Source organism: Zeus faber (genome assembly GCF_960531495.2).
Source record: "Zeus faber genome assembly, chromosome: 15".
Lineage (NCBI taxonomy): Eukaryota > Metazoa > Chordata > Actinopteri > Zeiformes > Zeidae > Zeus > Zeus faber.
Window position 1 is genome coordinate 17023817 of NC_137194.1, and position 18940 is coordinate 17042756.

Here is an 18940-nt window from a genome sequence, read left to right on the forward strand (position 1 = left end):
ATTGTTACACCAATGTTGTTGTTACACTAATCTCTGTCGCAATGTAGCTGAATGTTATTCTCCCTTGTAAGTCGCTTTGGATAAAAGCGTCTGCCAAATGACTAAATGTAAATGTAAATGTAAATGGTAATAAAGTAATATAAATAAAAAATAGGCAGTATATGATGAAACAAAACATTTACTAAAGATAGAGTGAATTGGACACATACAATACATCCATAAGATTAACAATAAACCTCTGTATCATCAATTTGACAAAAGTAGGGAATGTGTATACTGTAGATTATATATATATATATATATATATATACACACACACACACACACACACACACACACACACACACATACACACACATATGAATAATTGTATCATTCATTACATCATTTTATTATCCAGTTCATTCCTCACTTACCAGAAGAACCCATAGCACAAAGTGATTATTCATAAATTCTTATTTTATTTTATATGACAAAAAAATGACAAAAGTAGACCTATTTTTGTTATAACCATGTTTCACAAATAATTAACATCTGACAAGAAATGTAGATATTGACTCAAGCTGATACCTGAACCAATTAAAGTTTACTTTCCTTTTTTTTTTTTTTTTAATTAATGTTATTCGCTGAATAATGCACATCATATGAGTCACCCAAAATATTGAATGTTTATGTCTTCCAGGAGGGATTTGCTTTGTACGACACATGGCGACACCCCTCTTGAAAAGTGAAAAAACGTCGACTTGACTTAAAAACTGCTCCAAAACCACATGCAGCCCACTGTCGCACGTGAATAACGCAAAATGTCAGCTTCTTAAATTACATCTGCATAAAAATGTCTTTTGATGACTTTAGTCATCTGGACGATTGTATCTTTCGATGTGTAACTGCTACATCTTCCAAAGCTTTGAGCTGTTTAGTAGAAAATTTCAAACCAAGAGATCAGAGAGCAATGGCAACACACCCACACACGCATGCACACACGCACACACACACACGCAGGCACGCACGCACACACACACACGCACACACACACACACACACCAATTCTACTGCTCCCACTGCTGCTAAAGTGCGAGCCGTTCTTGGAAGGACTGGTAAAGGTAGGACAACGAACCGCCTCTATTTCGTCCTAATACATCATGTAGAATTTACGTGCAAACACTGGGAAACGTCATATATTTCTGCCTTTCACTTTTTTTTTTTATCTGACAGGATGCAATTAAGCCATGTTGTGTAATGTATGTTTCGTTATTTCATATATTAAAAAAATAAAATAAAATAAAATAAAATAAAAATCAATACCAGGGATGTCTGACACTTTGGAAAAAACAACATACAATAGAAGCACACATTGGCGTTTTAAGTTAAATGTTACGATTAAAGAGTCAATGGTTTACAAACCACAATACCCTCAATGAGTTTCGTTAGCGACAGACCCCCGAGGGCAAAACAACAAAAAACAAAAACAAAGCAAAAGCTGGATTAGCAGCTATAAAATTCGATAGGACTTTGGTGGCACCAGCATTACATCCAAATATCAGGGGGATTCCACCAATTGTGCCACAGCGACATCGACATTTCAACACTCGAGCAAAAAAGTTTGTAGCTACACTTCCACTTAAAAATGTTTTTCCTTGTTAGAGTATAAAAACCTCTGGTATCAAACGCTATAGAACGGGTCGAGAGTATAACGTGTTATTACCATTTCATCTGATAATAGAGAATCATGCATTTTGACTCGGTCACCACATGACCGATGCACAGACACACACCTTAAAAACGTGTTAAAAAAAAAAAGAGTGTATTCTTAAAAATTTTGCGTACTCTTCTTCTTGGCACTTCAAAATCAAGCGCCGCCTTCATGTACCGGGGAAACGTCGATGGAGCGTCCGAGGAAGAGTTCGGCGTCAGTATTTACAACGGCATTCCAAATGCTCCCTTCCATCATTTCCCTTTGACATCCCGAAAACGTCCGAGGCGCCGCTCGGCTACTGCACCGTAAAGACGTTGATTTTGCTGGTGTTTTTCAGCGTCTGTCGGCGGTTGCAGAACCACACGCGCACCACCTCGCGGTCGTAGTTGAGCTCCCGGGCGATCTCTGTGATCTCCTGGCCCGTGGGCAGCGCGTTCTTCTCGAAGTACGTGTTGAGGACCTCGATGGCCTGCGGCGTGAAGCTGGTGCGCCGCTTGCGCTTCTTGGACGGCTCTCCGCCCACGAACTCCATCAGGTTCTGCTGGCCCTTCTGGTTCCAGAGCTCGGCTTCGGCCAGCCACCGCTCCAGCACCGGCTTCAGCTTCTGGGCGCTCTTGGGGGTGATGTCGAGCTTTTCAAACCTGTGGCGCCGCGAAGAACGAGTCAAGTCGGATCAATGATTATTTTGATGGGCAAACGGATACAACCATGTTAAACTACAGCACAGGGAAGGTCGATGCACTCTTTGGAGGGTCCAACGAAGACCTCTGTTCATAACCCACCTTTATAACCCTAACCCTCATTCTTTCTATTCTCCCTTAGAAAGATTGGGGCATGTATTTGCTATTGAGTGCGCAATATTTTTCAACATTCGACTGCAAAGACTGATCCCCCACGACCTCTGACCCAAACTCATAGTGGAAGTACCCATATAGATGGTCGGTTGCCTGAGCAGCGGGGCATCGGCGTAAGAAAGTAGGAAATGGAAAATGTAATCTTTGCCAAATTAACGAGAAATTCCAACAGAGTAGGAAAACCAAAAAATAACAAATAAAATTAGACTGATGTAATCTCCCCGCTGCAGAAACGTGCGGTAGGAAGAAAGAAAATGCAAAGAAAATCAACACAACCAACCCCACAAAAAAAAAAAGCATTCATATCACTGCATCGCATCTGAACCTGAACATATTAATGATGTTACACGCACGGAAAACAATCCCCTGTCTGGCTGCAATCTTATTTCCACCACATTTCTCATTTGTATGTCGTACGTCGGACACGTTTGCGGCGACGCCACCGAACGAGGGATGAAGTTCACCTGCAAATGGCCGACTGGCTGTACGCCGGACCCTCGGTGGCAGTCAGCGCCTGCCCCACCTGCGTCTGCGTCAGCCCCAAGGACAGTCGGCGGATCTTGAAATTCTTGGCAAACTCTCGGATTTCCTCCAGGTTGATGCCCTCGTCGTTGTTGACGACTTGCTGGGGCTCTGAGGAGAAACCAAGAGTCAAGTTCAGAGTGAGAGGGAGCTGCGGAACCATGTCGGGAGGGTGGAGGTGTACGCACTGTTGACCAGCTGGCCCACGGTCGCTATGTCTCCACAGGAGATGGGAACCGGGGAGGAGAGCGTCGTGGCCGCCTTCATCACGGTGGGTTGCGGGGCGATGACGACCGGCGTCTGGGTGACAGTCGTCACTGACGCCTGGGAGGGAAAGAGCGGTTTGACAAAAAAAACAAAAAAAACCCTACGACATAACAAGCCAGTACCTCGGATCGGCGTGACATCCATTGCAAAACTGTGGGGTATTAAAAGCTCCAGTAACCTGCGCGCAGGGCTTGGCCACGGCCAGCGGAGCGCTGACCTTGGCCAGCGCGGCGGTGGAGGTGGGGACCGCCGTGGGTCCGTTCCCCAGCGCGGCGATGATCTGGCCCTGGGTGTTGAGGACCAGCTGAGGGGTGACGGTCTGGACCTGGAGGCCCTGCAGGGGCGTGGCGGCTCCTCCGGCCAGTGAGGCCGGGTTCACCAGCACCGGGAGGGTTCCTATGACCTTTTGGGTGTAAAGCATGTTCATTTGGGACGTTTTTTATTTCCGAATGCGGACCCATCCTTAGAAAATGTGAGACATTATGGGATGAAACGGAGGCTTTTTTTGGAGAGCAAAAATGTGCGCGGCAAGTCTACGGTGAAAAGAAACACAGCACGTCTACTTTAATATTCGTTAGTAATAGGGCAAGGTGGATAAGAGAGTTTCTCTCAAAGGCCTTGCTGAAATGCGAAGACATGCAGAAAATTTGGGTGAACACCCAGGAGGCTGTTTTACCCAGAAGAAAGGCTTCTTGAAACGCTGATGGTACTATATAAGCACAATGAACTCTGCGTTCTGAGCGCTTAATGCTCATCTTCCACGGCAATGAGGGCTCTTATATGTGAATCTTTGAAGTTAATTCTTTGATAGAGTGAGAATCAAAGGGAACACAGAGGACCAAAAAGGGGACAGGGAGCATGACAGATGTGGAGAGCAGGCAGCTGAGCGAAGGTAATTGAAGCAAATACAGAACAACGGACATCTGGAACAATATTTCCAGTCAGACAGAACTTTAGATTATTAAAATTCCAGCTGGTGAGGAGAAGAAAAAAAAAGAAAGGCTACAAATGCGTATTCCCACGTAGGCTTAAGGGGCATGACATCGGACACGGCAAACAGACGGAGCGTCGTTACAGAAGACCGCGCCACAGCTCCAGGCTTTGAGCCGACGCAAACAACCAAAGGTAGCCGAGACGGAAAACGGCCCCGCACGTCGGTGTGTTACTCACCTGTCCCTGGGCGTTGGTGATGATCTGGCTGGTGATGCCCGCCATGTTGGAGATGGCGCTGGTGAAGATGGGAGTGGACGTAAGGGAGCTGAGAAACTGAGGCTGTGCTCCCAGCGAAGCGGTGCTGAACTGAAATCAAACCCATAACATGAGAAACGTTGCACGCTTCATGTTTACCAAGCTTAAAACTATTAATTTAAAGCAAATGAGAACATACTACAGTGTGGGAGAAAATGCTATTTAAAGTAAGAGTAATAACAATGATGTGTTTGTTTGTTTGTTGCTCTTTCCCCATTCACACAGCACATCTTTATAAAATCTAAAAACATTATTTTTAATAAAAATCGTCGCTCAGTTGTGCTTGTAAATTGTTTGTGTGGCGGCCAATTTAGGATGAAATGTTCCACCTGTTGTTGTGCCTGAGGTGGCAAAATGTGTTTTCTGGGAAGTTTAACACATGAAACGATGAAATGTAAAAAAATAAAATAAAATAAAAAAATTAACTGATTTCAAAAATTCGGAAAATACAAAGGCCAAACGGCAGCCGTCTTCGGGAACGACTCTAGAGGCGTGTTCTCACAATGGCTGGATTGATGGACAGTCCGGCGGTCTGCAGCGCGGACATGGAGAAGCTGGGCTGGGAGACGCAGGTAGCAGGGGCCAAGGTCACCTGGGCCTGGGCGCTGGTCACCTGCGTGGGCTGCTGCAGGGGCTGCACGGAGGCGGCCTGCGGCTGGAACACCGCCGCCGCCGTCGTCTGCAGCTGCGACTGGACGGAGTTCAGCACCGTAGCGGCTGGACGAGGGGGAGGATCGCAGAGCACAGTGTGTGTCGGTGACCTTTCGGGGAGTCGCTGGGCGCGAAACTTGGGAGGGACAACGCCGACGTTCTCCGGTGCATTTTAAAGAAGCTCGTCGGAACCACAAAATCGGAATCAGTTGGTTTGGCCAGGTCCCTTTTCATGTACGAGGAATTTGTCTCAGACAATACGCATAAAACAAGCTTAACAGACTAGAAAAAGAAAATAAAGAACTAAGCGTACAATAATATTTAGAACAAATTTGATTCTATGCACACACTTGTTTAAATTGTATTAAAACTGTAGCAGGGGCTAAGTGGTGTAATGGTTACTAGTAGAGATTCTAATTTAGAATGACTTTTATGATTATTAACCGTCATCCGACAATATTAAAATATTAGGGCACTGCCCCCTGGGAAAAATATAATGCCAGTCTTTTAAATAGGGCTTTACAAATTATAATTATAAATGAGGGCAATCATAAATATATTTGTCTAAGCGAACACAGCTCTCCGTGCCAAATAAAACAACTTAAAAAAGTGTTTTTTTTGTTGTTTACACTGTTTTTAGTTGTTTTATTTGGAGGGACAGGAACGGCCTTTGAACCTAGGATGGAAGACAGTCAATGATGATATCTGAATAACGATTATTATGTTTATATTTCATATCTTCCTGTAACTTTCTCCAGTAAAAAAAATGAAATACAAAACAATATATTTTTTATTTTATTGTTTGCGGTGATGACAGTAATGAGCTCAACCCCGCGGTGGAATCACGTGACCGCGGTACTGAGGTTATGGTCCTAGTTGCACGCATCGCCCCCATGAGTTATATATTAAGAAATATATAAATAGAATAAATATACCCAATTTTTCTTTTACCATGCAACAAACTTTTTTTCCAATTACTTTTTTTTAATAATATATTTTTAACTGTTTATCAATTGATCAAAATTCTTATTGTCTGGTAACGGTTAAACGGTAAGTTTCATTTTGAAGGATTTAAATGTATATTTAATACAACACAGACAATTAATACTATAATATAATTATAGAACCCAGAATCACAATTGTGGCGCCGCCTGCGCGAGCGCCTCATGTGGTTTACGCACATTTTAGTATTTTTATTATTTTTAGAGCTTATAAAGCTTATTGTGCGTAATCACCGGGTGTCATGACATTTCACTGCAAATACTGTATGTAATACCGTATGTATATGTATATGACAAATAACCTCTTGAACTTGAACTTGAACTTGAACTTGAACTTGAACTTGAACTTGAACTTGAACAGGCATGGATAACTATGGATGAGTAGATCTAAATTATTATGACGTTATTCAGTGTCTACAGTCCAAGTTATCGCAATGTAATTACAATACTCGAGCACAAGGCTAACATTCAGGAAAATGTTTCACAATGCATATACTGACTCACATTACATCTTTGCTGTAATAAAATATTTGTTCCTGTTATCCCTTTTGCGTCACCACAGGGAATTAAGTCATTTCCGATCTCCCGTCTTATTCAAAACAAACCGGACACACAGGTTGTAGATTTACCTTGAACGCCTGCCAGGGGTAGTTTGAGGAGGTTCCCGGCGGGATTAGCCGCAGCCAGTCCGGATAGAGTGGCTAAGTTGGTGGTGGGGAGGGTGAGCACCGCCAGGCCCCCCTGGCCCCCCAGGGACCCCGCCATGTTGAGGGGGATGAGCAGGGGCTGGCCCAGGGACCCCGCTTGGGCCATCATCCCAGTCATCAGGGTGGCCAGGCTCTCCTGGGTCAGCACCTGGAGGCGAGGGGCGGAGATCAAGTAACCAAAAACAAACCAAAAAGAGTATGTATAAGATACCCATTGTCGTGGAAATTCCACTGCGGGGTCGGCGAGATAAACCTGTGCTATGGGAAACAAACTCAGACCCTTGTTCTGTTTACAATGACTAAATGTATTCTGCAAAACAGGAGAGTAACACAATGATGTCCTCTCGTGACTCAACCCTACTGTAGTTCCGCGATTTGTCCGTTGTCCCGTGTCCACACCCCTAGTTTCATGTTTCTCATTTCTACAATAATACATGATGTGTGTTCAAAAAATAATGAGCAGCTACAGCTCGGGCGCTTTGGGGCGTGGCCACAGTTCACAATGTTATCAGGTACGTGCAAGACAACTAGAGCATTACCATGACTGTTTCTTTATATGAGAACCACGAGAAGCCATAAAGGGAGTAAACAGGGATGTTCTGGATGTCTCAAAACCCATGTACCTGGCCTCGCTTAGCAATTAAAAGTACCGTGGAGACAAAGGGAGTGTGGTGCGACCTTCCAGCTGGAGAATAACAGAATGCAGGCATAACTCCATGGCCCTCCTACAGTAGTTATGTCAGCATAGGTTATATGAACAAAAACAGGTAGCATCAAATATTGCATTTTTCTATCACACCATTGTATTATATTTTTAAATGCAATGTTTACACAATTCTGTCTGATTGTAGTCGTTATCCCAAATAATCCTTATTTGCATTTATATAGCTCCATAGCTCCATGTCTACATTTTTCTATATTTATTTTTCGATAGCTTCACTCTGTACACATATTCTTAACAGCAAAATTTAATATTTTCTATTTTCATTTTAGGTTACACTTATTTGTATAGATTTTAACTAGCAATGTTTAAAGTTGTTCATTTATATTTTAGGCCTTCTTCACACATGTGTATATATTTTCATTGGAGCGTTTACATTTTTCTATTATATTTTTTTACATTTTATTTTCGATATTATTTGTCTTCTTCTTTTGTTTTCCATTTGCTTTGGCACTATAAACGTATGTTTTGCCAATAAAGCCCTTTGAATTAAACTGAATGTAACTGATAAAGGTTGAAATACGTAGTTGATTTGAGTGTGAGCTTTGAGTGGTTTGTAGAACTGATAATGTTGATAAAGTTATGGAGGTTAACAATATATTGAAGTTTTGTTTTTTTCTGTGCTCCTACTGTACCTGTGGACAGCCCTGCATGGTGATGGGCATGGTGGCCTGGGGCTGGGCTAGGGACACGCTGATGGGAACCGCCTGAGCCAGAGTTTGGAGGGCGGAGGGCGTGGCGTCCACAGAAAGCAGCCGCTGCTCTCCCAGCCCTGGATGAGCAAAACCAGGGGTGTTTATTACAAGGGTGTTACGCCGTCACCCCGGCTTCATTTGCATTCGGATGAAAAGGTGCCGCGCATATGTGAATAATAATAGTATTTAACTGTCAAAGCCCCCACCACGATGTCCCGGACCCGAAATTTACCTACTCCCCCAGCGCCGTGGGGTGCGTCTTGCATTCTGCCGGCCTCACGTTGCTCGGCGGCCGGGGTCCCCCGCTCCTCGTCCCTGATGTCATTCTTCTCATCAGATGGAGCGGAGGCGTCCACCTCTACCTCTAGCACGCGGATTGTCTCATGCCCAGACATCACAATCACCTGCACGGCGTCCGGGGGCAGAGAGGTAAAGACCAGGGTTCAGAGCACCACGCCTTGGCCGACTCTACTCCTCAAAAGCAAGGTTTCTCACTCAGGATTTTATCAGAAAGGTATGATTGATGCATTCTGGGTTTTTTTTTGTAAAGCCACCTGTGGCATAAAACGGTCTTGCATTATCAATTTGTCAATTTCTCACTTCATTTATAGAGCTGCCAAAATATTTAATTGGCAGTCGAAGATAACAACAATTTCCGCAGCCATCACCGCATTCTTCTGTCACTTAACCTACGTGTGGCAGAGCTGCTTTAGCAAGTAACGCAGGAATCGTGGCACGTGAAAAAAAACATAATGAAAGGCCAAGAGGAGAGGCGGCACGATGGGCAGAGAGGCAGAGAGGCAGTGCAGGAAGAGATAGGAGGCATACCTGGTTGTCTTTGGTAGGGAATTTCAAAGTGCAGGAACTAAATGGCTGAAAAAAGACTTCTGCAGTCAGACAGTGAATGGCTAAGGAGAACAGAGAAGCCAAGCACATGTTAGGACACAATGAACCGAAAACAAACAAACAAACAAACAAAACAAAAATGAGACAAATGAAAGCGCATGGGAACAACCAAGACGAGGATAGGTGCAACAGCCCACAAGCAACTGCAGCGATGCTTCCTCAAGCTCCCCCCAACATCCACAGAAGGCATTGCTTATGTTCACCACAACCACAACAAAAAGTTGCCAGAGTGGGAAAATAAATGTCATTTTTCAACAAGAATAGCAGCGTCCGTAGACCTGTAAACCCCGTGGGCATAGAGAAGCGGGAGCGATCATAGTCTGGATACTGCACAGAAGCCCTCCATGTTAGTCTGAGACCTAATATACACCAAAAGACCTTAGCGAGGATTTTCGAGTCCCAGACACATTTTCAAGATATTAAGAGAATCATAAAGGAGATCTCTTGTCTTAAGGGTTGTTTTGAGACGGTTACAAACTCCCGTGATCAGTCCCAGGCTGGTCTCTTGTGAGAACATCAGTTTTGTTCGATATTTAAGTCTTGGGTCTCGTAGTGTGTGCTATGCCAAGATGCCTGTTCCATTGCGACCAATGTCTTTGCTGAATCCTATAGTGTGCACAACTGGGATGGCGGGGGAAAAAGGGTCTTTAAATGTGTGACGTCTGTCTTATGAAGTCTTTTGGTGAAATCCCTGGCACAGACAGCTCAAATCTACCTGCTCATTGACAATAAGCGGGGCATCTTTAGCGGGGAGATCCTGTGATTCCATCGCTCGGTGGTACGTCAAATGTCAACGTCCCGCTGGCATTCTGCATGAACATTGGGAGACATATTGGAAAAAACTCAACTTGGGTTTCTATTTTTAAGGCGAAACTGATGTTCTTTTCAGTCATCAAGTTTATCGTAAAGACAACCTATGTTAACAGACAGATAGATAGATAGATAGATAGATAGATAGATAGATAGATAGATAGATAGATAGATATGCCGTATACATCCCTGGAGGGAAATTGCAGTGTTACAGCACCTCACGTCAAACAATAGGCAATAATAATAATAAGGTAATAAGAATACAAATGAGGGGAAAAAACTGGTAATATGTAATAAACCTAAATATCATTAACAAACAATAAACCTTAAATTTACCTAAGCCTAACCTAAAAAGAAAATGGTACATACAATAACCCTAAAATCAACTACAGTATAATAAATAAACCTCTTTATCAATAATCAACAGTCAAAACCAAGGAAATAATCAATGTTCACATAACTTTGGGGTGAATGGTGGTTATGGTCAAGACCTGGTTTAAAGACTTCTCTTTGATTCTCTCATTTCTATGAATAGATCATTTGGGAGGGGGTGGCGGTGGTGGGCAGCTTCTAAACAGGCCCTCTCTGTTGTTTTTTGGTTTTGTTTTTTTTGTTTTTTTTGTTGTTTTTTTTTAGTTTAAAGGAATGCTGTAAAAGAATGTGATTATTATGGAAGCCGGCCACTCACACGGAGCGGCTGTGGACTAAGCAGCGGAAAAGCCCTCCGAGGTGTAAAGGCGGTGATCGTTTTAGTGTTTTTATTTTCATTTTTATTTAATTATTATTTTTTTTTTTTTACAAAGGGAGATGTGTCCAAACTTCAGCTCCGGGGTGGGGGGGGGTTACCGTTTGACGGCACCGCTCCCTCCATCACACACCGATTATAATAAAAAAAAAAAGTCTTGCGGGGGGAAAAACCAAGTGCGATCGGGCGAGTGTCCGCGACGAGGATCGGCCGGATCCGCGCCTATAGAGACGGGATATTATGCATGTCGCTCTCTTTATCATAAATATATAAATTATGTTAATTACGACCATTGCATATTAACCCCAACTCGCGCCCCTCTCGCCGCGGCGACCCGCCACTCACCACGGAAGGTCCTCGCGGTTCCCGCTGGTCCTCAGGGCCGCCGTCACAGTGGCTTGGGGTCACACATCATTAGAGATTCCCCTCAGCTTCCAGACGCCGCGCACAAAAGGCACATTTGCATTTAGCGCCGGTTCCCTCCACGTTTAGCGGCGGCTTCTCGCACCGAACGCACTCCGGACCGCGAGCGGTTCCCGGCGCGGGTGGCGGGGCCGCGCGAAAAGCCCGATTTCCGCGCTAAAGTCACGCTAAATTCACAACAATTTTTCGGGACCTCGGCACTACGTCATGAGCATAATTTATGCAAGGGGGAAAAGATCTTGCATTGAAAAATGTCCGCCGCGGCGCTCTTAAAGGGACAGTACACCGCTCAGACGCGGGGCCCAGACGTGGAATGAATAATCATGACGTCACACTTTAATGAGTCCCGTGTCGCTTCGGCAATGACGGGGAGTTCGATTCCTAAAGTGAACAAACACAGGGGGGCTTCCATGAGGTGCATTTGTACAGTGTACGGCGCACGGCAGATTCTTTCATACGTAATAATAACATAATATAGCCTCAAGCAGTGGCTTTTTTTAAGTTATTCTTAAAAATGAACACCATCCACAGTATATACAGTGTGTACATTGTGAATTTAGAGAGGGGATATTATCCACATACCGCAGGGTACGAGATTATTACCTATTTAATTTGTATTTGCGGAACACCTCATAACAGACAGGCAGAACATATAATATTCACGTCAGCTGACCCGATGTGACCCTCAGGACTGGGGCGGGGTCCTTACAACCTGAGCGATGGGCCAGCAGGCCCTCAGCAGCAGCCGGGGGTCACCTGTTATTACAGCATCTTCATTCATCCGCATCCAGGTGTGTCCCCAGACACGGTCTGATAATGCAGGACCAGGAACGGTCTGCTGGGAATTCTCGGTGTCTCTGGATTGTAGGTCTCAGGGTCCACTGTCATGTCATGCCACATGTCAGAAGGGAGAAGGCAGTTATAGGATCATGGTCACTATTGGTAGCGGAGACAGCCTCCCTTCTACTCCAAAGAAGGGTGTTCAGCAGCTAATGCACCAATGGTGGTGTATAAATATAGTTAAAGTCAAAGTCCAAGTGTTTTATTTATCAAATGTACAGCATAACACAAAAGGCTTCTATTCTGAACAGTCTTGTGACAAGGCGAGCGACAACAGCAGCGGCATTGAAAGAAGATATATATTTTTATTATTATAAAACAAATATTTTATTTATTTTAAGAGTCAGCAAATGTGGGCAAAACTAGCAAACATATAGCAAGAATAGCAATAATATACATAATTAAAAAAAATAAACATTAGCAGCAGTTCCAGGGAATGTAAAAATGGGGAACGTAGCCTATGAGCTTATAAAGCTTATTGTGCATAATCACTGGGTGTCATGACATTTCACTGCATATATGTATGACCGTATGTATATGTATGTGACAAATAATCTCTCGAACGTGAACTTGAACTTGAACTTGTATCCTGGTGGTCGTAGACAAAGATGACTGGACAATGAGAATAGAAATATTAACTTTTATAGTATAAAGTGGAGGTGTGCGGATGAACATGTACATTCAATTTAGGTAATTGACATTGAATGTATATGTTGTATTAGTAATGAATACAAATATTACACACATTTCATCTCAGAAGAACATATTGGGCTTTTCTTTTCGAGATCTACATTCATGGATAAAGTCATGTATTTTTAAAAAATGAAGTTAGGTTGGACCTTTTCAGAATGAGTGAAACCACTTCTTCAAGGGGTACGCTTCATGTTTTAAATGTGTGGTTGAGCAAATAGAATTTCCGACATTAGTTTGAGGGACAAATGCATAGATAAATGTGAAAATTACAATATCTTTCACTTTATATAAAACACCGTACTGGGTTTTGTTTCGATTCGTGGATCAAGTCATATATATTAAATAAAACATATTCGTCACATAATCGAGGATACATTTATGAAAAATAGAAATGACTTTGAATAGTTTGTGGACACACACATTTTTAATTGTCACAACTGCTTTACAGTATATACACGGCGTAATACAGTCTATATAAATATATATTTCCGTTTTTTACGTAAGCACAATAGACAGGGTCCGATCGCTCGGGGGCGCTCGCACTTTCGCAGCGGCTCGCCCGAAAGCGGGTGACGTCAGCACTCCCACCGACCACAACAAGCTGGAAAACACGGAAGTGCAGTGAAGCTGTCAAAAGGCCCCGCGACAAGACAACAAGGCTCCCGAATCCGCGACGATCCCTTTCTGCCAGAGAAGCCCCGCGCCGAGTCGACGCCATGAACAACAAAGGTACGTCCCCGGCGCGGGCGGCAACCCGCCGTCGACTCGCTCCCGTCGACGGAGCCGTGTGTCGCCCGTGCGGCCGAGCGGGCTCTACGTCAACGCAGCGGCTCCGGAGATTCATTATTTTCGCCCGCGATCCGCGAGCGAACGCGTTGGATCGCGGACGGCGCCCGACGTCGCCCCGGACCTTGGGATCGGCGCCGCCGCGGATCTGCGTCGGCGCCGCGGCGTTCGGCGGCCGTTCGCCGCGCGTCTGCGTGTCGCCGTTGTTCCGCTCAGCCCTCGCTAATAAAGCTGTTGTCACTTGCAGCTAGCTCCCCCTTTGTCTCCCCTCTGTTTCGGCTAGGTCAGGTCCACAACACCGTCTAGTGAGGGAATGCCAGGGTCACAATTCGCACCGATGTAGAATAACGTCAAAGCAAATCATAGCAAATCAAATACATATCACACTCCGCAAATCTGTATTAAGATTTAAATTTTTTTTTTTTTTTTTTTTTTTTTTTAAGGAAGGGAAAAAAAAAAAAAAAAAAAAAAAGAAACGTAATTTTACGTCTCCCACAAATAAATACCACAATCCACACATCGGGATGAGCATTTTTAAACGCAATTTTTAAGATTCCTGACTGGAAAATTCAACAGAAACTTGGCGCATCTCTATCGTCCGCAAATCAACAAAGCTCCTCCAACGTGGTGCTTGGTGCAATTGAACGCGAACGCAGATGGAGCCGCACGTCGATCGACCGTTGCGAAGGTTCGGCGTTTGAAAGTTGGAAGCGATTTAAAAAAAAAAAAAAAAAAAAAAAACATATGAACCGATATTTAATTCCACATAAATGGTGCATTTATTTGCGAAACAGTTTTACACAAATAACACATTATTTGTCAATTTTTTTTTCTCTCATTTAAAAATCTCAATACAAATTTGTGGATTGTAGTTTGTATTAGTCTCTTTCCATTTGTATTTTCGTTTTTCCTATTTTATAATACTTTGCAATTGTGACACAGAATTCCTTCCGTAGTCATTTGTGTGTTTATTTCACCGTTAACCATTTGGGATTTGTACTGTGATATATTTGTATTTGATTTTTGTATTTTGCGTTGTTTGGAAGGATCCTATCCCCAGCAAGCTGTGTACCCCCAACAGAGCAGCGCCCCCATCTACCCTCCCGCTATGCAAGTGTCCCCTCAGGCGCCTCCATACACAGACGCGCCACCTGCTTATTCTGAGGTAACAGTTATGAAGTGAAACGATTTATTTGATTTCATATTTATTTTAAACCATACTCTTTCAAATACTACAAAAGCGTGTTTCCAAATGTTTTTCTTTCTATTTATCTCAATGTGTAGGGTGGTCACGCTCATCACATTTCATTGGATTTCATATTTATTTTAAATCATCCTATTTAAAAATACTACAAAAAAAAAAAAAAAAATTCTAAATGTTTTTTTCTTTCCATTTATCTTAATATGTATGGCGGCCACAGTCATAACATTTTATTTGATGATTGATTTTTCCTACAAAAATTTTTTTTGCCAGGTTTTATTGCCACAATCATAATGGAATAAAATAAAACTTGTCTACCTATGGCAAAAGAGCCATGTATTGACATTGAACAGCAAAACATAAAAAGAGGGACAATTCAATTGATCAGGGTTCTTACTGGGTCCTTGAGGCGTTTGAAGTGCTTGATATTCGTCCTCAGAAATTTGAGTACTGGAGAACCTTGAAAATAGTTCCCTTTTGTGCTGAAGCGCTTGAACAGTCATTGAAAAAAAAAAAAAAAGTGATAATTGCAAACCTGTGATGTTCCCCTGGTTTTTGTTATTGAAATCGTAACTTTATAAAAAAAAAAAAGCGTCTAGAATCGTTTTTGTGACATAGATGATGCAAGGGAAATGTAAATTTAATCCAGCGTGTTTGGGAAATAGACACTTATAATGCGGATGAAAATGAGATTAAAAAAATAGATATACAGTGGTACTTTGACTCACGGGTTTAATTCGTTCCGTGAATTTTCCCGATTGAAATTAATTAAAATGCCATTAATCCGTTCCAGCCCCCCAAAAACCACCCCAATTTTTTCTGTTACGTGTTTTTATATGAGAAAAATGTATTTAAAAATAACAAATATTGTATCAAAGCATAATAAAAGAGAACGTAAAGGAATAAACTGGTTTTATAAAGTGTATTTATCCTGGAGATCAGACGACCTGGTCTAACGGAAGATGCTGGCGGAGGTGGAGGGTGGAGGAGATAGGCGGAGGAGGTGCTTTTTCGGTCGCTTTCATTTGTTGCTGAACTTAATTGCTACATTTTTTTTTTCACTTCACTTTCGCTTAACTTAAAAAAAAAAAAATTGCCAACTCCATCACACACACATCTCGCTCATGTTTTTCTATGATTTCATGCTTTAATTCAATCATTCATCCGCTTCTTCTCAGCACTTACTTTCTTTGGACCCATGGTTAGAATTTTTGGCAAAATAAATTGCACAGAACGTGAGCACAAAACCCAAAAGAGATGCTTCCACGGTCAGGTAACCGCGTGAAGTGAAGGAGTGAGACGCGGGATGCTGGTCGGATTCGCTCGCCACGCCCTACTAGCGGCGGCGTACCTGAAGCTCGCTCCTCGTAACTCACATTTTTGCTCGCAAATCAATTCAAAAAGTCGACGCAACGGCGGCTCGTAACTCGGAAACTCGTATGTTAGTGCACTCGTAAATCAAGGTACCACTGTACTAATATAAATAACAGACAATGAGGCTAAGATTATATTCTATTTTAATAAATAAAGATCACATTGAAAATGTTTTAGATTTGTTCTGTGTGAAGTCCTTGAAAATGGTGGCGGGGGGGGAGTACTCCGTACTTATATTTTGTAATGCCAAAATGAACCCTGATGGACAGAAACACACTCAGTTTCTAAGATTGGTTCAAATTTCTCTTAAATTGGGATGGCCTCGTATGATTGTGGAATGGTTACCGCGGTGATCTCCTGACCTGTGACGGCTCTCCTGCTCTGCCTCGGCAGATATACCAGCCCAGATACGTGCTTCCGCCTCAGGTGCCTGGCCAGATGCCTCAGATGTCGTCCCCGTACGCCGGCACTCAGGTGTTCATGCCCATGCAGCAGCACATGCCCGTGGGGCCCGTGGGCCAGAACGTCCCCATGGCCTACTACCCCATGGGAGCCGTGTACCCGCCGGGCTCCACGGTGATGGTGGAGGGAGGCTTCGACACCGGAGCGCGCTTCGGGGCGGGAAGCGGCGTTTCCATTCCTGTGAGTATCTCATCAAATTCCATGATGGTATGATATAATAACTGACAGTGATCATTTGTTGATGGGTTGTTGTCCTTTTTTTTTTTTTTTTTTTTTTTTACTCTCGTCTGATCACGTCTCCAGCCTCCACCTCCTGGACACCCCCCAAACGCCGCTCAGCTGGCCGCCATGCAGGGTGCTAATGTTGTTATGACGCAGCGCAAGAATAATTTCTTCCTGGGTGGCTCCAGTGGAGGTTATACCATCTGGTAACGGCAACCGTTCTCCTTAACCGCTCCCCCTCCCTCCCTCCCTCCCGCCCTCCCTCCTCCCCCTTTATCCCTAAACTCTTCCCCCCTGTTCCAATCGATGCCCTCTCCTCTCCCCAGTCCCATATATCTACCTTGTTAAGGCTGCTCGGCCATGCCACGATACTGATATTACCTAACAGAATGTAATCATTTAGAGCCCTGTGACTAGGTACAGTACTCCACTTCTGACCCGGAAAGACAATTACAACTGTTTGATACCGCCACTTATAGAGTGGAGCAAAAAAAAAAAAAAAAAAAAAAATCCACTTCAGATAACTCATTCCACAGTCCTTCATCGTATATATACTGTATACTCACCTTTTTATTTTTTATTTTTTTATCCCCCCCCCTCCCCGTTTGGTAGCTTTACCTCCCACAGGCTCTGACGTAGATTATTCTTGGAGTAAACAAAATGACCACAGATGACTTTTTTTTTTTTTTTTTTTTGGGACGCCTTTCTTTGTGTAAACAATATTAAAGAAATGGTTTAAAACGATCAGATTCACAATGCTGAATGCGTTCCGCTTTAAAAAAAAAAAAAAAAATGCAGTTTTGAAGTCGAATAGCCACCTGTGGAAGGAGGGGAAGTTGCTCCCAGCAGGGACGTCGTACCATGTCCCTGCTGGAGCAAAGTGTTGAAGTTACCTTTTCAAACAGCTTCTAGGAATGGAGAACTATTGAGTTTTATTTCACATTTACATTTATTTGTTTTAAAGCGGCGTCTACGAATTGGAATGGGTTGTTGTCAGTTTTCTAAAGTGGTTTACTGTACCTTATCGGGCAAACTGGTAGATACACACGAGAAAAAATAAATAAAATAAAGGTGCCAAAGAGCGCCAGAGATATCCCGAAATTAAAGCAAAGCAACTTAAGTAAACTTAAAGGAAAGACATTTTAAATTGAATCCAAATAGCACGCTGATTGAAAAGGAGTGGTTGGTGTAACATGTTAGATTTTTATTTTCTATTTTATTGTCGTTTGAGTCGGATACCCAGAGTTTCTACACTTGTGTTTTATTGTACAGACTGCAACACCTGCTCCTGATCCTTTCTCCTGTTTGTGTTTTAAATGTGATTTATTTGGGTTCTAAAAACATTTATTAATGCAACATTTATTATAACATTTTGTAACCTTTCGTGTTGCCATATTCCTCGATATTTCAGCTTTTTTGGAAGTTTTTTTTATCTTCACGAATAATTTGTTTTGTATAACCTAGGAGCTGGTTGTACCAAAGACCTCGTCTATGATGCTATTGTGTTTGGTTGCGACATCAATGTGTCGCAATATAAAGGCAAACATATCATTGGATTCGGAAGTCTTTCAAGTCGATGGTACCCAGAGTTTGAGATCGTGAATCCTTAATTCAACAGCTTTTTACTTTCACTTCATAGGAATGATTCCAATCTTTAGATTTCTTTACAAACCTCTGCAACTTTGCTATCAACAAATCTCACATGTAAATGTACTTTGCTTTTTTAAATTTTTTTTATTTTTCTGAAATGCACTGCTCAGCAAAACCGGGAAAGATTCATGCAAGGGGCCACTTTTTTTTTTTTTTTGTTTTTCTTCTAAATATTCATTTTCTTGGGAACAAGCTGTGAGGTTCTAAACATTGTAGTATTTTCTAGTAATTGTAAGCATGGTTTGTTCTACATCGGAAATTCTGCAAAAAGGACATGACTGTCTACAGAGTTGTGAATCTTTCAATACGTTTTGTGCTGCTTATTAAAGTACTTTAAAACCTTTACTCAACAATTTTATCTTAAGGTGATGGGTCGTTATGGATATGCGACTGATAGTTTATAGTTTGATGTCTAGTAACATGATGCGTCACTGGGTATCCGACATACCATACGGTTTTAATAGCT

At 42.8% G+C, this 18940-nt stretch overlaps 2 protein-coding genes across 2 annotated transcripts; one reads left to right on the forward strand and one right to left on the reverse strand.

The window, feature by feature from the left end:
* Positions 1–1260: 1260 nt before the first annotated feature.
* pou6f1 (POU class 6 homeobox 1) lies at positions 1261–11335 on the reverse strand. The gene is made up of 12 exons (XM_080014712.1): positions 11169–11335; positions 9984–10077; positions 9191–9235; positions 8595–8766; positions 8303–8439; positions 6869–7094; positions 5090–5304; positions 4510–4638; positions 3518–3742; positions 3261–3396; positions 3015–3183; positions 1261–2337 (listed from the first exon to the last, which is right to left on the reverse strand). The coding sequence occupies exons 2-12, from the start codon at positions 10035–10037 to the stop codon at positions 1992–1994; spliced, it is 1854 nt and encodes a 617-aa protein (XP_079870838.1). The 5' UTR covers positions 10038–10077; positions 11169–11335; the 3' UTR covers positions 1261–1991.
* A 2037-nt stretch (positions 11336–13372) lies between these two features.
* On the forward strand, positions 13373–18819 carry dazap2 (DAZ associated protein 2). The gene is made up of 4 exons (XM_080015582.1): positions 13373–13508; positions 14612–14730; positions 16534–16782; positions 16906–18819. Exons 1-4 carry the CDS (start codon positions 13496–13498, stop codon positions 17032–17034), a joined length of 510 nt encoding a protein of 169 aa, XP_079871708.1. The 5' UTR covers positions 13373–13495; the 3' UTR covers positions 17035–18819.
* The last annotated feature ends 121 nt before the right edge of the window (positions 18820–18940 follow it).